The sequence below is a fragment of the Polypterus senegalus genome, chromosome 6 (genome assembly GCF_016835505.1).
Source record: "Polypterus senegalus isolate Bchr_013 chromosome 6, ASM1683550v1, whole genome shotgun sequence".
In the NCBI taxonomy this organism is placed as follows: Eukaryota; Metazoa; Chordata; class Cladistia; order Polypteriformes; family Polypteridae; genus Polypterus; species Polypterus senegalus.
Window position 1 is genome coordinate 110,111,156 of NC_053159.1, and position 27,727 is coordinate 110,138,882.

General features: G+C 38.6%; 1 protein-coding gene across 2 annotated transcripts in view; it reads right to left on the bottom strand.

Annotated features, from left to right (window-relative positions):
* Window positions 1–1,878: 1,878 nt before the first annotated feature.
* mmp28 (matrix metallopeptidase 28) overlaps window positions 1,879–27,727 on the bottom strand; it is a 114,882-nt gene continuing 89,033 nt past the window's right edge. For both annotated transcript variants that reach the window (XM_039756762.1, XM_039756763.1), the window contains exons 5-8: window positions 21,764–22,009; window positions 13,753–13,911; window positions 7,196–7,363; window positions 1,879–6,024 (exon numbers count right to left, since the gene is read on the bottom strand). In XM_039756762.1, the coding sequence (XP_039612696.1) occupies window positions 5,621–6,024; window positions 7,196–7,363; window positions 13,753–13,911; window positions 21,764–22,009 (977 nt within the window). In that variant the 3' untranslated portion in view covers window positions 1,879–5,620. The remainder of the gene's footprint in view (window positions 6,025–7,195; window positions 7,364–13,752; window positions 13,912–21,763; window positions 22,010–27,727) is intronic.

Consider the following 27,727-nt stretch of genomic DNA (forward strand, 5'->3'; position numbering starts at 1 on the left):
GCAATTTCGCTGCTCACGCAGTGTAGTGTCCCTCAGGTGGCTCCAGTCGGCAATCGGTTGCATTGCCCGTCCAGCACACACAGCTGCCCCGTGTGTTCTCGGTGGGCGGCTGGTAATGCTGCAAGCGGTGACCCGGTTGTGGCTGAACGGAGGCCATGGAGGGTGAACGGGGTGGCAAAGGGTAGCATTGTAGTGTACATCGGATGGCTGCCTATTGAATGGAGGAGATTCACTGCCTGCCTTTGGCCGCACCGTGTTCGTTCTCGATGGGCGGACACTGCAGGCAGCATAATGTAGTGGAGATGACTGTGAGGTGGATCTGGTGATAAACCGCCCCTCGCAGCCCCCATTCATTCTCAATAGCAAGCCTGCTTGTACTGTTACGTACATAGCAGGAAGTTGTCTCTCATCAGTACATCAGACGTGTTGACAACAGGTGCCTTCCTGCTGTGATAGCGTGTACAGTGTTGTGCAGAAGAGCTCATCTTAATCTTTTGTCTTCACCCTCCAACAATGTCTCTGAAACACAAATCTGATGCAAGTGCTGGTGATACAGTAAAATCAATATTTGGAATTAAGTTATCTGATATAATTTTTATGGTCTTTCACTGTTAGGTTTTCGTCTGCTGTTATCTCTTTCTTTGTCTATTCCTTCATTTCTTGTGGAAGTCCAAATTGCTGCATCGTTGAATCTTCTGCTTCCAACATTTCTTTGATGATTGAAAGAAACCGTTTGTTCATTCAATGTTTCGGATGTTTCTTTGAACGTTTCCCATAATTGTAAAGCATCGACTTCATCCGTCATAATTAAGTACACAAAGAAGTGTCTTAATTTGTCAGGCATCATTACAGAAGCGGCCTCAGACATCATTTCAAACATATAGTCATCCAATTTACATTACCCAGTTGCTCGTGCCACTTCTTGAAAGGTACCGTACATGGTTTCATCTATAGTTAGAACATCTTTATACGACGTTGCTCCTTTCAATTCACGTAACAACAATTTTAAATGAAACCGTTCGATATCTTGTGGTGATAGAATATTTAATCGAGCAACACTTTTGCAATTATTTTTTCTTGGATGCTACACTCTTTTTTGTTTCTGCCATGTGTAATGTTAAGGAATTTGTGCATAAGTATATGCTTTTGCATTTTTGTCTGTTTTATTAAGTTCAAAATAAGCCAATAATTTTGTATTTCTATTTTTCGCTACCTTTAAAGCTTCTGCTTCTTCGACCTCTTTAAATTGAATCATATTCTGCCCTGGTAAATGAATTGGTAATAATTCAACACAATGACATCGACCGTGCGTTAGCAATTCCATTAAATGCCACCTGCTTCTAAATATGCTTGAACTTCATCCTAAGACTGTTCTTTTGATAAAGTTACACGTACTCTATCATGCCCTTTATGAATGTACTTGTAGATGTATCTAATACTTATAACCGATGCACAATACTTGACATTAATATGACCATTGAATCATTTGAGCAAATACGGGTTATATGGTACAATCTTTGAGTTATAGAGCATCACAGTTTTTCCATATTTCTTTCCATGTTAAGTGTGTTGTTCATTATGATAACCTCTTTGGCGATAATCAGGAAAGCCAGCCTTAGTCATATCTGTTGTTTGAATGAACGCTTTTGAAAATTTCTTTAAACACGTTTTTCTTTTAGTCCCAACATACTGAATCTTTTAAATGAGGCCCATGAGACATGTGTTTAGTGACTTTGTACCATAATTCAGGATAGCTTTCTCTGTTTGGAATTTCAGCACAGACAAACTGATCTACATCATCAGCAGTTAATAATTTATTTTACAAAGTAACCAATAAATGCATGTGAGGAAAACCCCATTTTTGAAATTCAATCGTGTAAATGTATGCTCTGATTTGACCAAACACCGTTTCGAGTTCATTCAATAAGAATTATACTTTTCTGCTAGAACAATCTACTTACGAAAGTGGGAATATCCAGAGCCGCTTTGGCCGGTGACAATGTTCTCAAAAATCTGCGGATTTCTGGCCATTTTGGATTGCATGTCATTGTACTAAATAAATATTTATTTAGTACAAAGAAGGCCATGTGAAGGCAACCACAGTAACGAAGGACAACCCCACTTGTTCAAAATGATTTTGTCTCTTCAGTTATTTCTGATGGTCTGTTTTAATTGTACTGTGCCAAAGGCGACATAAACAGCCCTTTCAGTACATCCAGAACAGTGAAATTCAAGAAAGTGGTACCAATTAGAGACAAAAATATTGCATGTTTTGAAACTTTATTGCAAAATATATTAACGATTACTATATTAAATATACTTGTTGAGTTCTATGTGATTCCAAATGTTAACCACAAAAAACTCATTAGTTCTTATGTTTTATCCAGAAGTTACACTTTCAGAACAAATTATGTTTATTACATAATAACAATCACCCTAATGAAAAGTGTAAAAGGCAGACTGTATCCAAAGTAGAAAGCTACAAAAAATGGAATAACCTGACATTCCCTCCTTTGATAATGTTTGTTAAATTAAAAGCAGGAAAACACGATAACATGACAACATGATGCTGTCAAATTAACCAATTTCAGCAATCAATGCTACACAGAGACAAACAAGGTAGTTTTTTCCAGATTCACATTTTAGATGTGAACTTATTAAAATTGTAAAGTGCTCAATAATATCTATAAATGATCTCCCCCCCTTTGACATTTCTCACATTTTATTATGTTTCAAGTTTAACCTTATTTATATAGGATTTTTGTCTATTACAGTCTTGTAAATAAAGGATTAGTTCGCCAAGGACTGGAAATTCTATATTAATGGAATACTTCACTCAAAAATAATTTTACTTACTACTTACCAGAAAATTACAGCAGGCCACAAACAGGAAGCCCCTTTTAAATTGCAGACCCGCCTCTCCTCCTCATTTATTGGTCAAAAGGCTTGTCTTCAACTCAAAAGCATGACACTGTGTGAAAGGATTTCTATTTTGTAGACTGCTTTCATTTTCCGGAGGCATTCATTTAACTATACGTGCATTTTGTGCATTCTGAGCATATAACTGGATGACTTGACATGTGGATTATGCGACAATGTAATGTGAGATATTTTCATACATGTTTTCATATTTTTTGGTTTTGTTCCGCATTGGTCAACACTGGGTTCTATTCTGTTCTCCACAAAAACATAAGATCAAATGTTTTTCTTGGCCATCGTTACATTAAACATGGGGTAAGTAACATGTAAAAAATGTAATTTGTGAATTGATTATTCCTTTAACTCTTCTCTATATACTTTACTCCATGTACCAACCCTACTAATTAACACCAACTAAGCAGAAATCCATTGGTTCAACATTTGCTCGGAATATGGAGTCAACCCAGGAAAAGTTTTAAGACTAAGATGCTACCATCTGTTGCACCTTTAAAAGACAATTGCCTGATCTAGCAAACCTTAAACAACATAATTTTTAACACACCAAAAATGCTTTATAGATTTATACATTAATAATGTTGTTATAACCTTCAACTCCTTCTCAAAAACATCTTTTCACCAACATATTTGATGCTACAAGGTAAGAGATTTTGGTAAAAGAAACCCAGTTGACTTTCCTGTTCTTTTCTTAATATTTACTGTAGAAATTAAACTATTAGCAGCAATGAAGACCTAAGTAGCACCTCCAGACTTTGCCATTTTTTCAGAATAGTGCACCCCTGAGGCAGGGCTCAGAACTGAACTGTTCAATCAGAATTTCAGAAAATACATGGAAGTCAGGTACCAATAAAATATTATCCCCATCAGTTTTCATGAAATATGGTCTAATGTCAACTTAAAATTACACATCACACACATTTCTCTCAAATTATCCAAAATATAGACCCAATTTGTGAAAGCTATCATCGGGCACCTGCCACCCCATGTCTCAAATTTTGTTGCATCCTTAGGTCTTTTTCTAATTTGCTTCATTTGTGAGACAGTTTCGGATTCATAATAATCCCAAACTTTTTAACAATTGTTTTTGGAGCTGAACTGAAAATATCTTCAGAATATGGGAGATATTTATTAATGTTCTTAGCTAATAAGTGATGCTGAACCTCTGCTGACCTTTAGGATGCCTCAACATCTACAAGTAATAACATTCTGATTTCTTGTTCTCTAGACAAGCAGAGCAGGGAATGCTGGGTTTAATTCTGTTATCATAGTGCATTGTATGGCTGACTGACTTTTAACTCACTTCTTTTAATATAATTTATAAAACCAATATGCAAATAAAAATGCTGAGCTTTAAACCAAATGAGGGGTTATTGTACATCCAATGCAGAAGTGTGCAATTCCTTATATAAAACAATCCAAAAATATGATCTGTAAACAGTAACAGTCCAAATGACCACCAAAGCAAGCTTCTGTATCCAGCACAGGAAATGTTAATTTGAAACCAATTATAGAGGTGTTACTTTCTCCTGGGCATAAACCCTCAGACTGAGTAAAATGCTGGATCAATATGTTAAATGGACATTCAAAAAGCTTTTGTGTGGGATATTTGGTGTATCCAATGCTCTTTATCCATTATTAAGACATACATGAAGATCATATCATGTTTTAGATCAAATTCCAACAGCATTACAGATGATTCTAAAGGGTTCATGTGAAGTGCTGAGCTAATGACATTCAGAATATTTTCAAAGAAACAGAGTAATGCAGGACACAAAGGCAAAGGTCCTTATGTGAATTATCTGAATGTGTAGAAAGACTTGAAGACTACCTTTCCTGAAAGCTGACATTGCCTAAAGACATTTGCAAGAAACAACAGTAAAACAAAATCCCCAAATTTGATGTGGTAAGTTTATCCGGAAGGACACTCAAAACAATAATTGCTTCTAACGGCACTTTCTCCAAGTTATGGTCTGGGTGCCATATGTAATAAGTCTGTCTAACAATGCATGGATCCCAGTTCAGTTCTTGTCTTTGCTGCCTTAGGTGTGTAGACTGCATGTTTCTGAAGGTCTGATTGGGGTACTCCAGTTACCACCTAGGGGTTTAAAATTGCTTGGCAAATGTGAAATGTTACTGTGTGAGGGAGCATGCATTGTAGGTGTGGGTATATGTGCCTTACAACTAAGTGGCATCCAATCAAACCGCTTTGCATATGTCACTTTCAGGATCAAGGTCCTGCTAACTCTGACTGGGCACGAAATGAGTGGATGGATAAATATTTAAGTAGTAACATAAAAATATTTCATTTTTTCAAGAGGCTGAATATATTCAGAAAACAATGTGTATGCAAGTATTTGAAAAAGACACAGTACATAGCTTTTTTCATTGAAAAAAGAATTGCTGTTACTTTGCTGCAGCCGTAATTCTCTGTTTTTTTTTTTATCAGATTGACCAAACAGTGCTGTAACTCAGTCGCCTTGGTGTCCCTCACATTTTCAATGGCCAAAGGGGTATCATTTTGAATTCTTTTAACAAAGGTGCTGACAAAAAAGCACTTTATAAAATTATATACATATATACACACACACACAATTACTGAGTAAAAAAGCACAATAAACTGAAAGTGTGTCACAGTCTGATTGCACATTTCTTTGGTTACAGTATCAGATTCATTCCCTTTAGTTCAGTTGATTGTATTACTGGACACTTCTTCTCTTTGCATTTTACAGCCAGTCCACCCTAATTCCTGGGCCCACTGGCCAGTACTGATCACCTTCAGCTTGACAGGATCAAACTTCCAAAATCGATCATCTTTAAAAAAATAAAGCAGACCGTCTGGCCTGGTGAGGACTCCATTTGTGTTTATAGGGACACCCTTCCAGTCAGCTAGCCCCCTAGGGTAGTAGGGCTCAACCCTAAGAGCTTCTTCATTAAATACAAAATAGCGAGGGCCTTTTAGAACCACCATATGTCCAAGAGGTTGAAAATAAAAGGCAGAGTCAGGGTGTCGGGGAAGGCCAATAATGCCATTTTTTTGAGGGAATTGTTCATCTAAATTCCCACCATCAAAACGCCAACACCGTCCACCTGGAGAGCAGTGAAAGTGAAAAAGGAGAAGAAAAAAATCAGAACCATTTTGACAAGATGAAGTCATTGAGAACAACATAGTCTGTCAAACCCTATTCACTTAGCTCTTGCAAAATATCACCCAGTTCTGCATTGAAGGTACCCAAAGTACTACAGCATGCCCACCCTACTTGGTCATTTATTTAACAAATCTACAGGCCCCTGACTGAAGACACATATTCTAACATTTTGTGAAGTTTACCCTTAACCAGCTTCCATTTGTGTCCTGTGTTCTTGTTGAATAACTCATTTTCAAATCTCAGTTAGAATCCAATGTATATTCCTGGAATCTGTCTAGTTGATTTTTTGCCGATCTTTTGTACTAGACACATCATACCACGTCACCTCACATTTTACTTGCCATCTTATAAACTTTACCTGATAAAACAGATTAGCCAAAAACAGCACTGAATTAAACTGTAGGTATGATTTTGAAGTTTAATTAGCATGGCAGGAAGCTGAAGCCCATCATGCCAGCACTGGGAATTCTGTGTTTAAAAATGGCGCTGACAGCAATGATACTTTGCTGCAGAATTCTCACCTTTTCATGTTGACACAGACTGAAATGAAGTAAGTGACAACAATATCACCAGGATTTTGCACTATTATTATTATTATTATTATTAGTAGTAGTCTGTTTTTACATGCATCTATCTATCTATCTATCTAACATGATATTCACATATGAAGGTTGAAACAAGCAAGGTAGTGGAACTAACAAAAAAAGCACTGAAACTACTCGGTTGAAATATGGAATATCATTTGTGAATAAATAGACAAGGCCTTGTGTGTGTGTGTGTGTGTGTGTGTATAAGTGTGTAGTGTTTTAAAAGTTTTGGTTTCAAAGCATATTAATCTAAGAATCAAAGATTTCACTCTTTCAAGACAGGGTGCACACCATCCCATCTAACTAATAACTTTCTAGCACAATGATTCACTCTATGGTCATGGAGAGTGAAAATGAGATCTGTACATTCTCCTTCACACAACACCACACACACTTGCCCCACGTCAATTTAGAGACACAAATTTACATAACATGAATATATTTTAAATGTGAAAGGAAACCCCAATACAATTACAGAGACATGCACTTTCTGGAGAAATCTCTAAACAAAATTAGTCAGTTTACCTTTAAAAAAGTAGATCTTTCCATCAGTGTTTGACACAGAGACAGCCTCGATAGCAGGAGGAAGTCCAGGCCACCTCTTTTGGAGGTATTGCGGGCTGCTCACGTCTCCTTCTGGGGACACTGACCAATAAAGGCTGTCCTTGAAGATGTAAACTGTGTGATTCATATCTAAAAATGATAGGAATAACAAGAAAATGTAGGTGTAAAATTCAGATTTAAGATTCAATGCTGCACTCCCCCAGCACCAGTAGAACAAAAGTAAACTTTTTTATTGGTTTGAAATTATGGGTTTTTTCCATATTTATTTTGTGTTTAACTTTGTTAGATACAAACATACTAATATTAGAAGGAAAGATTCTATTTAAAAAATAAACACGCAATCTGTGTTTTCTTTGTATAGAAATGTGTAGGATAATAATCACCAGAAGAACATTTATACAATTGGACAGAGCCATTGGCTATGTTGTTAATGACTGAAGCATCAAAAGGCATTTTTCTTTTAACTTGTACCTAGCTTGTGCAGTGTCTTCAGCTCCCCTGGAAAATTTACTTCCCAATGCCTTCTTATGCGTATTCTATACTAGGGGGCTCTGCCCTCTGCTCACTTCACTTGTCAACCCCCATGCGGGTGAGCCATTTCACGGCTCTGCCACTTGAGCATGGGGAAGCGGGTGTACAATTTAAACAGATTATTATTTTCTTGGGAATTGTTATATATGCATAATACAGTAGACCTAACTATTTTACATTACAGCAAGTAATCAGACAATGCAACGTATAACTGCCCGTTAGTGAATATTGTTTCTTTCTCTCTAATAGATAAACCGACATTTTCGAAGGTTTGTACCTGTGATTTGTTAATTGTCATACCAAAAGCTATTCTAACAGGAAACTGTAAACGTTTTAATACGAATGGCATATCAAGATCTCCTTTGGTGTCTAATGTTTTCTACGGAAGATGTACTACATTACGTTTCTTGTCGCCTGTTAAAATTGTACATGTCAGAATTGTTTGACCAGTTTTGAATACAACTAATCTTGTCCTATTGTATAGCCCATCACTTATACATAAATTACGCAATAACATTACGATACATCCTTCTTTCAACAGTAATTCGGCCGGTTGAAGACCGGATGATGTTAACGGTTGTAGATATTCTATGGGATGTTGTAAGTTCATGTTTTCATCTTCCACACAATCACCATCACCTGTTTCAGCAGAGTCTATTGATACGCATTTAACTGATTTGCCATGTAATTGATCGACAATTTTCACGTTAATTCGTTTGACTTCATTGTTTCTCAGTGCTAGGATTGCACGTGTACTCATTTCTTCTGTTGATAACCCTTCGTGATGAAATTCTTCATTAATATTTGGACATAATAAGTCTTCTTTTATTGGGAACTTAAAGTGAGGAAAACATAAAAATTTATAAGAGCTGAGAGCGCAGGAACTGTGTCTGACAAAAGCATTCACACGAGTGAGAGGTGGGCCATTAACTGTAAATGGTTGAGAAGAGGGCAATATTCTTGTCTCACGGCACTTGAAACATTTTCTTCAAAATAGTCTTGTCTTATCTCAAGATTTTTTTTTTATAATAGAGAGATGTACTGAAGGATCAAAATGAAACATAAGGAAAATTGAGAAGAAAGGCTGTAAAATACAGTTTGTTTTATATTACACTGACTAGCATTTACAGATTGTTCATCTATCTTCAGGGACTATGGGAACTGTAATCAGCATTTTGTTAAATGTATACATACTGCTGACTTCAGCTTGCAGAGCTGTGATCATTAAGTATTCACTTTTATTACAGTGGAAGTGATTTGATTTTATCATCTGCCACATACTGTACAGAAAGACCACTGTGGCAGAGCTTAACTCACACAGCGGCTAAATGTTTCAAGGTTTCTTTATTTAGTCATCTATACACAAGAAAACATGAAATTTGCCTTCTCAGTTGCATCTAATAACAGACAGAAAGAAATAAAACAAAACAAATAGAGACAAGACAGGCTAAGGTAAGGCAGTATGATACTGCAGATTTACACAAAAATGGTTACAGGATACTTATCAAATCATAATTTCTACGATATTCCATATTAAAAAGTCATATGGCACTAGGAAAGATAGGAATTTGCGGAGAGATTTGTGTGGGTTTTCAAAGTGACTATCCTTCCTGATTTCCTGAAGTTAAGTTTCTTTAGCGTTGTCCTCTGACACACACTTGCCACATCATCTACATCAGTCCCAACATGCTTAGTAATCTGCTGGAGCTTTTTTTAAATTTTGGTTTGTCAGACTACTAAACCAGGAAATGAAACTGAAAATGATAACAGACTGGATCATATGGCGATAAAAAGACAACATGAGGTCCTTGTCTACTTTAAATAATTTGAGTTCACGGAGGAGAAATATGTCCTGTACTTTGATTGTCTGTAAATGATTTAAAAGAAAGTCCTGAATCCATAATGTGATAAATGGATTTACATTCATACTGTTCAGTTTCCTAACCAGTATGTGAGGCTGTATGGTATTGAATGCTTAAGAAAAATCCAGAAATAGTGCTCTGACATATGAACCTGATCAAGAAAAGTGTAGATTTGATGTAAGATAACAAGCAGAGCATCTTCAACACTTCTATTTGCACAGTAAGCAAATTGGCTGTTATCTTGAATAGACTTTGTCTCTGTCATTAAAATATTTTTCACCAAATGTTCAAAGCATTTCGTTGGAATAGAGGCGAGTGCCACAGGTCTGTATTCATTCAGGCAGCTTAACCTGGAAACCTTAGAAACTGGGATTATGACTGATTGTTTCCACAACTTAGGTAAAATGCCACAGGTCAGAGACCAGTTAAAAAGCTAATGAAAAACTGGAGAGGAGACACTTAAAGCAGGATTTTAAGAGCTGACCTGATATGCTTTCGGGCCCCAGAACCCTGTTTGTTTTAACCTTCCACAAGCCTTTCTCCACTTCAGATAAACTGAACCCCATCATGGCAGAATTCTTGGAATTTTTATAAGGCATCTCTTTTACATCTGCATTTTGGGTGCTGAAATCAATTGTTTCAAATCTGGTAAAAAAAAAGTTAATTAAGTTTATCTGCTAAAGGTTTCAGGTCTTTATCTACTGGAGAATTCAGACTCTTTTTAGAACCCAGTCCTGTGACTGTTTTTAGGCCTTTCCAAACCTGCTTTGGATTGTTATCATTAAACCACCTCTTGATTTTTTTTACCCATATATCTTTTTATTTTGTTTAAGTGACCAGTCTGAGAGTTGCTAACCCGACGTGGTCTGGCAGTGTTACACTGGATATCAACAGACTTTCAGCCTTTAGTAATCTTTTAGCCCTCTTACTTTGTTCTGTGCACAGAGTATTGCCATCTCCTAAATGTATATTTGACTTAGTTTCAAGCCTATGCAAGTAAAAATGCTACAGTGTGATGTCTTTGTGGTCTGCAGGTTATCTCTGAAGTTTTGTTTACTTTTACATCTTTATTTATTTTTCAAAATTTTAAAATGATTCTTTAAATTTCGCATGTTGGATTTATTGGTATAACTGAATTATCCTGGGTCACAGATAGCCGGGGTCCTTGTCCGGCCAGGATGCCTCCTTACTGTATGGACTGGGGAAGCAAGCCTGGTCAGGACAGTACCTCCCCCAGAATGCTAGATGGCAGACCCCTGCATTACAGTGGTGTCAAGGGCTCCCACAGGGCTTCATGGGAGTTGGAGTTTGGTGCAGTCCTGTTGGGATCCGTGGGCACTGCCAGGGGGTGCTGCAGCTGCTGCTGAGCCCTTCAGAGCAGCTCTTCCGCCACACCCAGAAGTGCTGCCAGAATTAGGTCTTCAAGCACCTGGAGCACTTGCTATAAAAGGAGCCAGCAGCCACTACTCCGAGAGCTGGAGGCAGGAAGAGGGAGACGAAACTTGCCGGGAAGAGTGGAGGAGAAAGAAAATGAGAAGAAAAAGAAAGCAAAGAAAAGTGTTGTATTGTATTTGGGATTGTGTTGTGTACTTGTGGGAATGGGGAAGACATTCTCCACGAGGGAAAGAAAAAGAAAATAAAGGCCCTGTGTGCTTTGAACTTGTGTCCTGCTTCTGGCTGTGTCAGAACTGGCCTTTAAACCTGACATAAGTGAATGTTGATGTTTACATGGATATGCCTGTGATGATACAGCATAATGTGGTGTTTACATTTGGATCCTGCCTTGTCCTGATTCTGACAGAATAAACTTCAGCCCCATTGTGACCCAGGATTGGAATAACTGAATTGGAAACACAATGCATGAAGAGATTGAAAGAAAGAAAGAAAGATTTCTGAAGATGATCTATGATTACGGTTCTCAACCTGTGGGGCGCGTAGTAACAAAAAAGGGGGCGTGAAGATGTGAAAAAAAGAAAACAAGAATCGAAAATATGAAAAAATACATCTATTGAAACCAAAACAAATGAACTTACATTCTGATACTAGAAAAATAAATATAGAGTTAGATAAATGTCGATAAAAGTTAAGTAGGTATAATAAAACTTGTAGCAGTGTATTGGCAGCAAAAAATATAGGAATAAATTTTAATTAGGGTTTCAAAAAAATGTTAGGGGGGCACGATTAAAACTGTTATGAAAACTCGGGTCGCAAATTCTTAAAGGCTGAGAAACACTGATCTATGGGAAATTCCTGCCCCAAGAGTTTTAGGAATGTGATCAGTGATAAGAATTTCTTGCCCTGGCACTCTGTTATAGGGACAGGTGGAATTGAATAGAGTGGGCCAGTTTACAGCTTAATTTTCTGTATATCCTTTCTTTCTTGTTTGTTTGAAACTACATTTGTAACACTGTTACATATCTGTTATTTTGCTCTGTGGGTCATCATGTGACATTTACCATCTCTGTGAAATATTACCTGTCTATCTAAGGTTGGTGGGAGAGTGTCAGTAAAGAGTGATGACACATATTCACAACTTAGATGATTTGGAGCCTGGAGTTCCCAAAGTAAAGCAAAGCAGAAAGGATTGAGGTTTCACATGGCAAGGACCAACAAACATTCAAAAAAGACAATAGAAGGGAAAGGATAGGAAGAATGGAGAGATGAGGGTCGTCAGTGTTTCCTGGACAATGAAAAAAACTGGATGATTACCACACATAAAGTATAGACAGGGTAGAAAGTGACCCAGATCGATTTAATAATAGTTTTTCAAGGAAGTTGGTCATTTTTCTTTACCAGTTAGCGGCCAGAGGCAATAACTTGGATAATACGTTGATACAGGATTTTGTTGGAACCTGAGTGTGATTTTCCAGTTTTCTGTATTCCAGAGATGTGCTGAGTGACTGCCTTATACATTTACTTTGCAGTTCAACAAGTGAACAAAAATGTACCTTGTGTCCATTGAAACAAATTTTTATTACAAGACTTTTTCTGCAGTAGGGTGTTGGATAAGGCCAAGTGTTAAATGTACGATCAGGTCAAGAAATGTAGACAATTGGGAATATGTTGTTTCATAGCAGGTAAGAATACTAAGACGGTGCTTTTGTATGAGTGTTTGGATTTGTATATGGGGTTATATGGTGCACTTTACTGTTAATGTTTCAGTTGTGACCAGTTTTAAAGAAAGAGCCAATTTATTATTTTACATTCTTGGTGTTTATGTCCAGAGAGTTTGAGAGTTGTTTTGTGACCCCCATGTTGCTACTCTTCAGAGAAAATTAAAGGAGGAGGGAAACTTACAATTGACCCCCTTAAATACTCTTTCTCATTATAGGATTCACCTGTGTATGTAGGTCAGGGGTCACTGAGCTTACCAAGCCAATTTGTTTTGAAATCAATAAAATGACAACGGTGCCCAAATTTATGCACCTGCCTGATTGTTTGAACAATTATTGCACACTTTCTGTAAATCCAATAAACTTCATTTCACTTCTCAAATATCACTGTGTGTGTCTCCTATATGATATATTTAACTGACATTTTTTATCGTAACAACCAACAATTTATACAGGAAAATAATGACTATTAACAAGGTTGCCCAAACGTTTGCATCCCACTGTATCTAACTATAATATTAGTCAAATCTGACAGTGTGGTGAGTATGGGATCTATAGCATTCTGCTATGGTCTACATAATAAAGTGTCAAAAAGGGAAAACAGAATCACTTATACATACACCAGGATATACAGTGAAATGCAGCAGCCCTACTATGACAAAACTTATTACGAGCATATAAATTACATGTGTGCCACACAGGTGCATGCTGCTCAAAGGACTGGACTGAAACCAAGTATGTTATCCTTTGATTTAAGAGCTTGCATGTGAAATCACAAGTGACATTTGTAAAATAAACTGTTGCAGGTTTTAATCTAGTGTGAGCAAGGAGTGAGGAGCAGTTCTCTATCAATGTAGATGGAATCTGAATGAAAAAGGAAAGAATTTGAAGTCAAAATCTGACAAAATTGCTTCTAGATATGCACATTGATTGGCTGTTGCACACAGGATTTGCAGGTTTACAGATTAAGCCATGAAACATTTTATACCAAGATCTTTCTATTTCTTATTACCCATGGTGATGGCATCAAAGAATGTTTGGCAGTAAGGGGCAAGATCTTCAGCAGACTGCTCAATTTCAGAAGACTGTAAATCATTATTGTACACCGAGTCCAGAAAGGAAGCAAACATTCGCCCAGATAGCTGTACAGGTGACCCATTAGAAGGCTTCCCTAAAAAAAAAAAAAAAAACAACAGTAGGAAATTGGATGAATGATGAAATAGCTATATTTTAATTTTCATGTCTTGTGAACTTATGTCCCAATTTAATGGTGATGAAGAAATACAACAGAAAAGCCAAAGGTGGTTCACTGCCACCCATAGATGAATGCAGTCAACTGGACAGAATAACCATACTGGCTTAAGTTCTACAAATTCTCTCATACATAGTCGACTACTCCTAAAGCAGTGGTTCTCAAACTGTTGGGCGGGGCGCGAAGTAACAAAAAGGGGGGAGCGAAGACGTGAAAAAAAGAAAATAAGAATCAAAAATATGAAAAATACATCCAAAACAAATTAACTTAAACTACATTCTGATACTAGAAAAATAAATATAGCGTTAGAAAAAAAGGCGATAAAAGTTAAGTAGGAATAATAAAATAAGCATCTATGATATATCATTAATTAAAAAAGAACAAATTGGTATTAGTGGACTCCTTTCAAAAAAAGTTAGGGGGGGCGCGATTAAAACTGTTATGAAAACTCAGATCGCAAATATGTAAAGGTTGAGAAACGATGTCCTAAAGGGACAGCTACTATGACCTGGTGGACCGTAAAGCCTAGGACTTCTTATGCTATTCTTATCAAGTCACAGGTCTGAGCACCAAATGTCCAAACAACATTACTAGTAAACACCCAAGGCACTAGATACACTGTAAAAGCATTTGCAAAGATGACACCACAACCTGTATTCACTCCATTTTCCTTCCACAGGTTTTTATATGCATGATGATGTCCATTCAATTTCTCTTTGGGTTCAAAAAAGTATCAGTCCAAACACTGGGTATTGAATTCCAGGTACTGTAAAAGCATCCAAAGTAACAGCTCTGAAGCACTGGTGCAAAGGCTCTGAAAGGGATTCATTGAGAGGGATTTGCCTTTTTTATGTTTGTAGAAAGATCTTTTCCACTTTCAGTCCGGTCAAAACGAGGTTTTGGATTTATTGAGTCGATAAAAAAACATTTTGGACATCTAGGTTAGATTAACTTTTTTACTTTCTACCAGTGAGATAATCAGGTGCAAAAATACTTAGTATCATCTGTTGTGAACATTGTGGTGAACGGTCAGGGCCCTTACGCGGCTGGGACGCCCTGATTTTGGAAGTACTGGGAAGAGAGTACTTCCAGGACAGTTTTTTTCCCCCAGACTGACAGAGGGCAGCCTGCTTGGTTTCCAGCCAGGCCACGGGTCATGAGCATAGAAGCTCAACCCTCTTGGGGCCTGTGGCCACTGCCAGTGGGCACATGGACATTTGTGGGGCCCTATTTGGCAGCACTTCCACCACACTCAGAATTACTGCCAGAAAAACTTGTTGGGTACGTGGAGTCCTTCCGGGTGCCCTATAAAAGGGGACCAGTCAGCAGAAGTCATCACCCAGAGCTAGGAGAAAGAGAACAAAGCCTGTGTGGAGGACTGAAGGGATGGCAAAGGGTCTCTGTTAGTGCTTTGCTGTGGGGAGCAGAGAAAAGTACTCCCCAGCTGTAAATAAAGGTGTGTGTTGTGTGCTGAACCTGAGTCCTGCCTGTCTGTGTCAGGGTTAGGGTGTCTGTACACGCCCCGGGCATCACAACATATTATTATTTTCAGCTTTTACTTGGAGGTAAATTTCAGGATGAAGATCCGAAAATGATGGCTTATTATATAGAATGTGGAGGAAGCACCTGGCTTCAGTGAGTTCATTGATACAAGCTATAGTGAAATTCCCTATAAAGAGCCTACCCCCATCCATTATTAAATTAATTGAATTCAATTTAAAGTTATGGTAGCCACTGCCTGTCCTATAAGTACTATGGGCCAGACAGCAGTCATCTCTGTACAGAGCATCAGCACATGTGGAGTGTGTCCCTTCACCTCATGTCTTCACGGGCTGTCCCTTGGAGCCTTGCTTTATTCTCCGAAATCTAAAAAAAATACATATAAGGACACTGGCACTTCTGAATTGGGCCCTGTATGCTTGAGTGTGAGTGTGTGTGTGTGTGTGTGTAACTGTAAAATGTGTCTTTGTCCTAAACATTGTGGAGGGCACTGTATTACATTCGTTTTTTCATGCATATATAGTCCAAAAATCATGTTATTTTATCCTTGGATTTTGTTCCCTTTTAGATTGGATATATGAGAATTTGATAAATATCATTACTGAATTTTTTAACTAGGAAGTATACCACCAGTGTTATCACTTCTATTATTTTTGTTAAAGAATATTCATCTCTGTTAAAAACTTGAAGACGGTTTATTTGACTACACTATCTCTAACTTTCCAGTATAATACAGAAACTTTTTACCCGTCTTGAGACTTTATTCAATAGGTTGTTTGCTTGCAGACTTTCTGTTTACCAATACTTTCAAGGGGTCTGGTGTATATTTCACTTTGTTAAATAATTGAAATTGGTGTTTGAAATGTTTACTTTACAATATTCTTATTATTTACATTTTCTACATAGACATATAAAATTTGCATATATAGATACTGATATCAAGGTTCTTGGTTATTTTTCTCTAAGTATTCCTATTATTGATTTGTCTTGTAATTATCACCTACTTAGCCCTATGCTTATTTGACGTGCCCCTCTGAATAAGTTTTACACTGAGATGATTTTGCTATTTACGCACACTTTATAAATCAGCAGCAGACATGACATATGTGGATGTAAATATAGCATGCAAGTCAGGCAAACTGGTGTGAATGTCAAAGTGTGGACATCCCCCCGCCATTCTCGTCTGTTAGAACCATCAGGTAGGCTTGCAGTTGTTTGATTTTCTTTCACCCTCAAGTGGAAATCCCCTTTTTATATTCTGCATAATGTCCACCAAACTTTACACATTCTCTTTCATTGTCTACACTTATTTGCTTTATTGTTTTATAGACTGGGGAGCTCTGCCTCCTGCTCGCTCCGCTCACCCAATCTGGGTTTGGTTTACCAGATATACAATTTAAATAGATTATTTTCCTGGAAATTGTTACATATGCATTATTTTCACCTTTACTTTAAAACTTTAGTAAAAACAATATTTGGAATTAACTTTTCTTCAAGATCGCATTGAATTTTGATTCCGAGTTTGGACTTACAGTACATCGTGACAAAAATAGTTGTAAGAAGGACGTGACTTGAAAGAGTCTCATGTTAAAAGTCACTGTCTCATGGGACTTCATACCACGCCAACGTTTTTGGAATCTTTCAATTCATGAATTAGACGATCTACGAGTTTCTAACTTAAAGTTTAAATCTGAACAATATATTCAATCTCTTTTCACCATTCCGTTATTTTCTCCTTTTTTGAGATTTTCGAATTTTCATACTTCCATTATCTCTAACTTGCTCTGCATATGTAGGGCGCCAACATTTTTTAATTCTTTACGATGTTCTACTTTGTCCTCTACTCTTTGTCTTTTATTTCCGGCCCCAGGCGTGGTTCATTCTCTTTACACAAACCCGTCTCGTAGGACGTATAAGTGTCTCTCTGAGAAAATCACATCTCGTCTCCTTCCGAGATTTTGTTTTATAATAAAGATATTTATTCGTCTCATTCTAATGATTTTGTGCATGGGTTTTTGCTTACAGTGAAATATGCTTCACTAAATCAGCATTAAGTGTTTGGTACTCCATTCTTAACATTGAAATGTTTTTGTGTTTCTAACTGTAATCAAATCAAAGTGTAGGCGTGGGAGAGGGCCTTAAGCCCAAAGTGGGCAGGATGGGCTTCAGCTCTGTATGACTCTAAAATGGACAGCATGTACACCTTCTGCTTATTGTGGTGAGAGCTGCATTGTCCGAGATGAACAGACAAGGCTATTTTATCCACAGCAGCAGTCTCCATGCTTCTCTGGAGAATTTCCAGGCACTCCCAAGCCAACTAGAAAATGTAATCCTTCCAACGTGCCCTTGGAAAAATTAATTAAATCTGTCTGTTGATCAATAGGATGTCCTTGCACCTGCTGTCAGGTTCAGAAAATGAATGGCTGGAGTACAGCTGCCTAAAATGATTCTTAAAGCACATAATGCTGATAATGGTATAAAAGAACTGCAGAGTAAGAGAAATCTTCAACAACTCAAAGATACAGTAAGTGAGCGTGACTGCTCTGTGACAGATGTGATATCCAGGCCTTTGAGCATGATGATGCTGGGATATTACCCTGCACCTCAGTATAGCTAATAAAAGCTGATATAGAAAGCAGACGAACTGATGAATCAATAGTCAGACTGTGTAAATGCCGAGATGTTTTCAACTTGGCCCAGAAGGGTGACACGTATGTTCTGACACCGCTACCACTAGGTCTTGTCAGTCCTTGGTCTGAATCTGGTCTGTGATGGGTTTTCATGCTCTTTTTTTCCAGCATGTATTTACTCCAGATTTCCTTCCACGTTCCCAAGATGTGCAGATTAGGCTGACTGCCTGGAGTGTGTAAGGCGGCCCTCTAATCGCTGAGGTTTCATTCAGGGGTGATTCCAGATTTGCATCCAGTGCTGCCAGGATAGGCATTGGTTTCCTGTGACCCTGAACTGGATAAGTGAGTTAGGAAATGGATAAGTAAATGAATATTGATAAGTTTTCAAACTGGTGTAGTCCTCTCTTTTTTCTTTAAAATGATGTGTTACATTTTTCTATACAGTAACTAATACAATCAATTTGTATGTCAGTTACAAGGCAAGCAAGAAAGCGTCAAGAATCTATTTCAAGCAAACCATTAAACAGAGCAACATAAAATAATCAAATTCTGACTGAATTTAAATAAAATGCAAGTCTGTGTTATTAAAACAAATGGATCATGGCACAGGTATATTTTCTCACACATGTATGCACATATTGGGTGTATCTCACTGGTCTGGGTTTCAATAAAATTTGACCAAATCAAATCTTCTCAACAGCATCTCAATAGAAATAAGATCTAGGCTTTGACTTGGTGATTCCAGGGCCTCCGTTTCTTTCTTTTCTGCTATGCATTGGCTTATTTGCCAGTACGTTTAGGGTTATTGTCATGTTGCAAGATGCACTTTCGGTAGAGCTTCAATCTTCTGATAAATGGACTCACATCATCTTCAAGCACCCCCTAGTACCATCAAGAATTCATAGTGGATTCTAACATGGCCCTGATGCAGCAAAGCAGTCCCAAACTATAACGTTCCACCATCCTGCTTCACAGCTGGTATCAGGTTCCTCTGGTCAAACACAGACTTTGGTTTTTGCCAAACATGTCTTCTGGTACTGTAGTTAATTGCCGTGTCTGTCCAGAGCACATTGTTCCAGAAGTCCTGGTCTTTGCCAAAACTTCAGTTTTACCCTGTTTTGTTTTCTCCTGGGAAAATTCCAATGGAGATCTAATTTGTGTAGTATTTTTCTAATAGGAGACTCATGCACCCTGACATCCACAGTGGCAAAAGCTACCTGTAGGTCTGTCCCATGATGTATTTTTCAATCAAATAATTAATGATATTAGAAATAACATAGTACATCTCCCCAACACTGCGTATCCTCCTGAGCTCCAGTACTCCTTTATAAACAAATTAAATTCTTTCACTAGGATAGATTTACCTGATTTACATAAAAATTTCTCAACTGAGACCCTCCACCTGCGTCCTTGACCCAATACCAACAAGTTTTTTCAAAGAAGTATCAGGCGTGCTAATTGATAATGTTCTTGACATAGTAAATTCGTCATTAGATACGGTGGTCTTCCCAGACTGTCTTAAGACTGCTGTAGTTAAACCCCTACTTAAGAAACATAATCTCGACCCCTCGGCTCTTGAAAATTTTACACCCATTTCTAACCTGCCTTTCTTAAGTAAAATTCTAGAGAAGGCAGGCATTATGCAGTTAAATGACCACCTAAATAAACATGCTATTCTTGATAAATTTCAGTCAGGTTTTAGAACAAATCACAGCACAGAAACTGCACTCGTTAAAGTAGGAAATGACTTGTGGGGAAATGCAGACAGAGGCCATTTATCTGTTCTCATCCTCTTAGATCTGAGTGCTGCATTTGACACCATTGATCACAAATATTCCAAAATCGTAACCTTAGATCCTCAAATGAGTGTCTCCTTAGAATTCCAAAAGCTAAACTTAAAAGAAGTGGTGAGGCGGCCTTCTGCTGTTATATTGTGTCTTCTATTTCTCTATTCATTTTGTAAAGCACTTTGAGCTACATTTTTTTGTATGAATATGTGCTATATAAATAAATGTTGATTGATTGATTGATTAGGAATTCGCCAGGCTAGTACAGTAGAGCACTTTAAAACACTGCTGAAAACACATTACTTTATCATGGCCTTCTCCTAACTTCAATTTAACTTAATCCTGATACTCTGTATGTTCAATTCATCATAATAACTATTCATGGTGGCTTTAAAATCTGTACTGACCCCTACTCTCTCTTCTGTTTCTTTTTCCGGTTGCTTTAGGTGGCGGCCTGCGCCACCACCATCTACTCAAAGCATCATGATGCTCCAACATTGATGGACTGAAAGCCAGAAGTCTACGTGACCATCATCATCAAAGTCCTTCCGTGAGAACCCTAAATCCAAAGAGGACTGTTTCATTTATGTGAGGTAGATTGCCCAGAGGGGACTGGGCGGTCTCATGGTCTGGAATCCCTACAGATTTTATTTTTTTCTCCAGCTGTCTGGAGGTTTTTTTTTTGTTTTTTCTGTCCTCCCTGGCCATCGGACCTTACTCTTATTCTATGTTAATTAGTGTTGACTTATTTTCTTTTCTTACTGTGTCTTTTATTTTTCTATTCTTCATTATGTAAAGCACTTTGAACTACATTTTTTTGTATGAAAATATGCTATATACATAAATGATGTTGTTGTTGTTGAACTACTGGGGTTCTTAGAGTCTTCTTTTAGCATCTTGCATTGTGCTCTTGGACTGAACTTGTTTGGATGACGCCTGGCGACTGGCCCCTTTTTATAGGGCACCCGGAAGGATTCCAGGTACCTAACGAGCTTCTTCCAGCAGCACTTCCGAGTTTGGAGAAAGTGCTGCCAAATAGGGCCCCGCAAATGTCCATATGTCCCCTGGCAGAGGAAACCAATGGGGCTGCCCTCTGTCAGTCCGGGGGAGAAACTGTCCTCCCTGGTCCTTCCAAAATTAGGGTGTCCTGGCCAGGTAAGGGCCATGACCGTCCATCACAATGTTCACAATAGATGTTACTGAGCATTTTTGTATCTGATTATCTCACTGGTAGAAAGTAAAAAAGTTAATCAAACCTAGGCAGTTGATTGAAATGTTCTCCACTGATGGATAACCTCCTGGACAGTGAAATGGTTGATTTCTAATTGTTTGGAAATCTTTTTAAACCCTTTCTCAGACTAATAGGCATCTCTAACCTTCTTTCTGAAGGTCTCAGAGAGCTCTTTCATTCTAGGTATTGTGATAATACACACTTCAACAAAAGAAAACAAAAAAAAAATTAAACTAAATATCTGAGGTTCAAATAATACAGTCCACTCCAAAATCCTCTCTAATGATGTTCCAATCATTTGTACCTGATCTGGTGTACCTGGTTCTAATTGTAGGTATTTGAGGTAGTGATAAATATAGGGGTGGACTTACTTTTCACACATGCAATGGACTGCAAAATGTAAATGTGGCATGGGGTGTACTTAGTTTTAAAAATGACTATATATAAAGCATATAAACTGTACTTTATACAGTATACACCACACACACACACGTGTGTTAGGCAAGCACAGCTACCCATTGTTTTCTTTAATAAACAGGCAGAAAAATATTGTCTTTCAGAGACTCACAAGACACATCACTGCCGTCCACATTGACCTGTAAAAGTATAACTGGCCCACTTACCATACATCTGTTGCACAGCCATGATGTCATCCCAGCTCAGGACAAAATCCTTGCCCAGCTTTTTGTAGTAGGGTGACATAAGAGCATTTTTTACCGGGGAATGCTCGAGTCCCAGTGTGTGTCCGATCTCGTGAGCTGTAACAATGAAGAGGTTGCGCCCTTTGAGACTGTTGAGGGTCCAACGCTCTGTAATATCAAAGTGGGCTTCTCCTCTTCGGGGAAAGAAAGCATGAGCCAAAGCACCACCTATAAGCACAAAGAGGAAAATGGAAGCTAGAGTCATTTTTCAGCCACAGGCAAACCAGAAAACCTGGAATCTTGCGACCATTGAATACATTGTCACTGGAAGTCTTCACTTTTATAGAGTGCCTTTCACAGTGAATACACAGTACCGCATGATACCAACTGGTTACTGTTAGTGCCCTAAACTAGAAATGATGTTTGTGTCATAACGATGCCTACTATCACAAATGATGTTATTGTTCATGGTTGTCTAGCATTTTGCATTGTTATTCTTGTTTATTACATCACATGTATATGTTTTTCATATATTCATCTTTTATTTGTTGTTTAATGCTTGATATTTGGTGCGTCTTGTGTTATTGATTCTATCTTTTCCTGTGCTTTAATTCCTGTTGTACCTACTTACACTATTTGTGAAGCACTTTTAGAATGGAAACGGTGCTATATAAATAAAACGTAATCATTTATTATTATTATTGCTCTGTAGTTTTTCAAATGATTCTGTAAAAGGTTTAATGAACACTTTTGATAGCTTCCTTAGCTTTTTTGTAGTTTTGTACTCTAGCTTTCCTCTTCATTAAGATGCTAACTGGGCTCTACTTTCATTGCTTATCTTTTCTGTGCAAATGTAATGCTCACCCCATGTCTGCCATCCATCCATCCATTAACCAGCCCACTATATCCTAACTACAGGGTCACGGAGGTCTGCTGGAGCCAATCCCAGCCAACACAGGGCACAAGGCAGGAAACAAACCCCAGGCAGGGTGCCAGCCCACCGCAGCCCCATGTCTGCTTGTTGTTTAAATTTATTTCTTCACTGTGTACTCTGGTTTTCCTACTACATGGCCAAAATGCACAGATTAGGTTGAACATGGAGTGAGTAATTGAACCCTGCAACAGAATCATGTCAGAGAATCATCAATGAAGACTTCATAAAAGGTTAACTGACATAGGATGCAGTGTATGTGTTTCAACACAAGAGGGCAATGTAAGCCCATTAAGATACCCGTTGTAGACGTGTACAGAATACTTGGCCTTCGCTTGCTTTTTGAACACTAGCTGACTGATACACCAAGTAGAATATCTGAAGGCTGAAGGAAGAGGCATTGTTAGTGAACGCCAGCCAGCTTTTTGACATAAGGTGACTGTAGTGAGCGTTAATATCTTAACAATCACAGGAGCCAGTAGGAGTCAATGGGGTAAATGGCATCTGCCACCAGCAGGTCCGTCGCTACTCTCTAAATCTTGTTGTCACATGAAAAGAGAAAAGGGACAAACAATATTGAAGTACTTCGTGAATGAGATGTGGTCTAGACATGTATGTCCATGTGGGTGAAAAGCAGCAACACTAAGCACCTGAAAGAGCGACACTTGTGAAAGTGCAACCTTCAAAGGTTCCGTGACCATTTTTAAAGCACATTTTTGATTTTTTGTCATGCTGCTTGTTTAACCCTTGCATGTAAGTTTCTCTTGTTGATGCTGGATATAACAGGACATTTATGGACCGATTTGGGAACCAAGACCTATCCAGACATCACCAAGTCCAACTCAAGGCCTACTCATGCACGTGCTGCCATTTTAAGGTGGTCAGTCAATTGAAGCTGGTAAGAAACTTGGGAGTATCAGGAGAAATAAAAACAATGAAGACATGAGGAGAACACACAGGGGATTCAGAAAGTATTCAGACCCCTTCACTTTGTGCACTTTATAGTGTTGTAGATTTAATTTTAAATTGATAATTTGCCAATCCAACTACACTCAATAGCACATAATCACAAAGTAAAAACATATTTTCAGAAAGATTTGCAAATTTAATCAAATTCAAAAACTTAAATCTCTCATTCATATAAGTATTCAGGCCCTTAATTCAGCACTTTCTAGATGCCCCATTGGCAGAAATTACAGAACGTCTCTACAAGGCTGAATTTACACACCTGAGTTTGGGCAGTTTATCCCATTTTTCCTGGCAAATCTCCTCAAGCTCAGTAAACTGCCATCTTCAGGTCTCTCCACAGACAGTCTCTGAGGTTTAAATCTGGGCTTCCGATGGGCCACTAAAGAGCAGTCTGAGACTTGTCCCTAAGCCACTCCAGTGTTGTCTGGGCTTTATGCTTCTGGTCATTGTCATCCTGAAAGGTGAACTGTCACTCCAGTGTGAGGTCAAATGAAAGCTGGGGCAGGTTTTCTTCAAGATCCTCTCTATGTTTGATTGCATTCATCCTTTCCTTAGTTCTGACCAGTCTCCCTGCTTCTGCTGATAAGAAGAACCCCCTTTTCACCATAGGCAGGTGGTGAGCAGTGCCTGGTCTTCTTCAGTCTTTGGAGTTCTGCCTAAAGAGTTCAATATTTGTCTCATCAGACCAGAGAATCTTCTTCCTCATGTTTTTAGAGTCTTTTAGATGTCATCTGGCAAACTTTTACTTGGGAGTGGCTTCCGTCTAGGCAGGATTGCTGCTGAGATGGTTGTCCTACAAAACAGGTTCTCTCATCTCGGCAGTGAACCTTCTATTAGAGTGACCATTGGGTTCTTGTTCATCTCCTTGACCAAGGCCCTTTATTCCTGGTTACTCAGTTTGGATGGACAACCAAATCTAGGGAGAGTCTTGATGGTTCCAAATGTCTTCCATTTCACATTTATTGAGACCACTGTGCTCCTGAGAACACTCACATACCCTTGGTCAGATTTATACTTCACCATGATTTGATCATGGAGGTCTGCAGAGAGTTTCTTGGCTGCATGTTTGGTTTTTGTCCTGACATGCAGTGTGAATTGTGGGACCTCTTATACACAGCTTTGTGCCTTTCTAAACAATGTCCAATCAAGTGAACACAGTCCAAATTTTAGACACATCAGGGATCATCAGAACAAACAGGATGAACCTGACCTCACTTTGGAGTGCCACAGCAAAGGCTCTGAATTTTTATATAAACGAGGTATTTCAGTTTCTGATTTTAAAAAAAATTACAAACTTTTCTGAAAACATTATTATGGGTTACTGAGATAGATGGACAAAAATGGCAATTATATCTATTTAAAATTAAATCTACAACGCAATAAAGTGAAGGGGTCCGAATACTTTCTGAATCCTCTGTACAAACCCCACACACAGTGTCCATGTCATTTTATTCAAATTCTGCAGCTTCATCTAACAGCACCAATCTGAGCAGACTAAGTCAAACAGCAACTTTCAATAACACGTGTGGAATGGCACCAGTGGCATTGTTATTGGGGGGCTTCTGGGGCTTTAGCCCCTGTTCTCAGGCACCCCTGAACTCCACGAGCCCCCTACTACCCCGTCCCATTGACTTATGCTTCCGTTCTCTGATCTTTGAGAGAACAGCCCCCACATGGACGACTGCACCAAAATGTTCACTGTTCCACAGTGCAAAGACTACATGGGTGCCACCCCCACGACTTTTACACAATGTGAAAACTCAAAGGGTGACCCTCTCCAGCTGCTATTCCATATGAAATATATGACGGACTAACAGCTTTATAATAGAGGGGTGCTATGCCCCTAAAAAGCCTTAAAGCTAGCGGACACCCACATGGCACAGTGCTTGGCGTTGCTCCAGTCCTGTGTTCGGATCCCATTTTGAGTGGCCTTTGCACATTGTTCTCATGTTCTTTTTTTTTTCCGACAGGTTTTCTTCCCTGATCCAAAGACATGTAGACCCTGACTGAAGAAGAATTCCCTGTAATCAACTAGCACCCTGCCCCAGTTTTGTCTCTTGCCTAGTGCCAACTTCTGCCTGGGTAAGCTCTGGCTCACCATTCCTTTAATAGATTAAGTGAGGTCAAAAAGCGGATGGATGAAACCTGCATGTATGTTGTACTCAGTGTGACTTTTTTTTGTTACAAATACAGGTAGGGCAAATTAAAAAGCGGCACAGGGTAGCTGGTCTCCCACAGAGGAGTACTGTAGATGTGATGCTGTGTTGTTTCACATTTGTAAAAGACGATTGAGAAGAGATCCCATAAATATCAGTGCAGAGGTAAGGCCACATATATGGGATTATGCACATTTCTTCTCATGGAGATGGAAAAAAAAAGCGGGCAATTGCCCTACATTGAAGCCAGCATCCTATTTTTAAATCATTGAGTCAAATGGACCCCGGAATCCTGCATGCTGAGCAACAATTGACTTTGCCAATTTAAAAAGTAAATCCAACAGATGCCTTTCAGATGAATAAAGAACCACACACTAAAGGACACTAGAGGTCACTGAAGTAAAGTGCATTCAACTCGGACTGCAGGGAAATCTACAGCTGATTCAGATTGTAAGGAGAATTTGAAGGGAGCAGCGGCTAAGGCAGACACCCTGCCGCCTTCCAAGAAACGAATGGACGACACGCTGGGTCAATGTGGCTATTAGCTAACCACATGAGCTCGAGGGTCCGGAACTGAACTGTAGTACTCCGCTGCGCCTATGACATACAGCAAAGAAAAGAACTGAAGTGACCGTTTAATAGGTCAGTTCAGAACATATCTTTACGTTCAGTGCTATGTGGAAAAAATTGAATAATAGAATGCAACAAATTCATAATAAAAGTGAATTAATTTGAAAAAGCCATTGCTATTAGGCCACTGAGCTAAAACCAGCATAAAACAAACTAAATACAAAAGAAATACTCAGAGTTTGTCTTGAAATACAAGAACAAATACATCAACATATACAAATGGAGGAAGACAACCTGTTCAAAAATGAAAATATAACAATAATCACAAAAAGAAATTGCAGAGTCTCTCGCTCTTGCCTGGTACGTGTTCTGAATAATTTCGTCCAAGCACTTTTATTTCAGTTCACAGGCATCTTGGGAGTACCGTATTAGGTGGAAAAGGGGCACTAATCCTGGAAGGAACGACATTCCATCACAGGGCACACAACCACCCTTGGACACAAGAGACCAACGCTGGGTCAGTCAGTCATGTCTTTGGCACATGCAAGGATCACTAAAGTGCTGACTATGGCACGGGAGAGTGGCTATGTGTTGCATGTTGATCAGACAGAAAAGAAAGAAAGTGACTCCACTTGAAATTAAAAAAGTAAGTGAAAACATACAAATTCTAGATTGGCTGGAAACCCAATCTAGGTCTCTAGAGCTGTGAGGCGGCAGCACTTAGAACTGCTCCGCCATAACAACCCCGCCCAGTACCTTCAATAAAAATATTAAAGTGGACAGATTTGGCACATACAGGAATGAGAGGTTTACACTCCTTGGTCTTTTTATCTGGCTTCTTATTCCACATACACAGTCGGTTTTCAGTCATTTACTGTAAATTGACACGGAGATCAGCTACTGTAGTCTGCAAGTCTGACACAGCTCACGACTAAAAGTTATGTGACACTGACTTAATATGCACATCTCGGAGATAAGGAAAGAAGCCAGAGGAAACCCAAAAGGGCAGAGACCATTTGTTCACAAAACTGCACCCCTCTACCATTCATTTAATTTTTCATCTATGGCTGATGACAACATTGGCGACTGAAACCATGGCTTACAAAGCCTTAAATAATCTCGCTCCATCTTATATATCAGAGTGTCTGACACCTTATATTCCAAATTGTAACCTCAGATCCTCAAATGAGTGTCTCCTTAGAATTCCAAGAGCTAAACTTAAAAGAAGTGGTGAGGCGGCCTTCTGCTGTTATGCACCTAAAATCTGGAATAGCCTGCCAATAGGAATTCGCCAGGCTGATACGGTGGAGCACTTTAAAA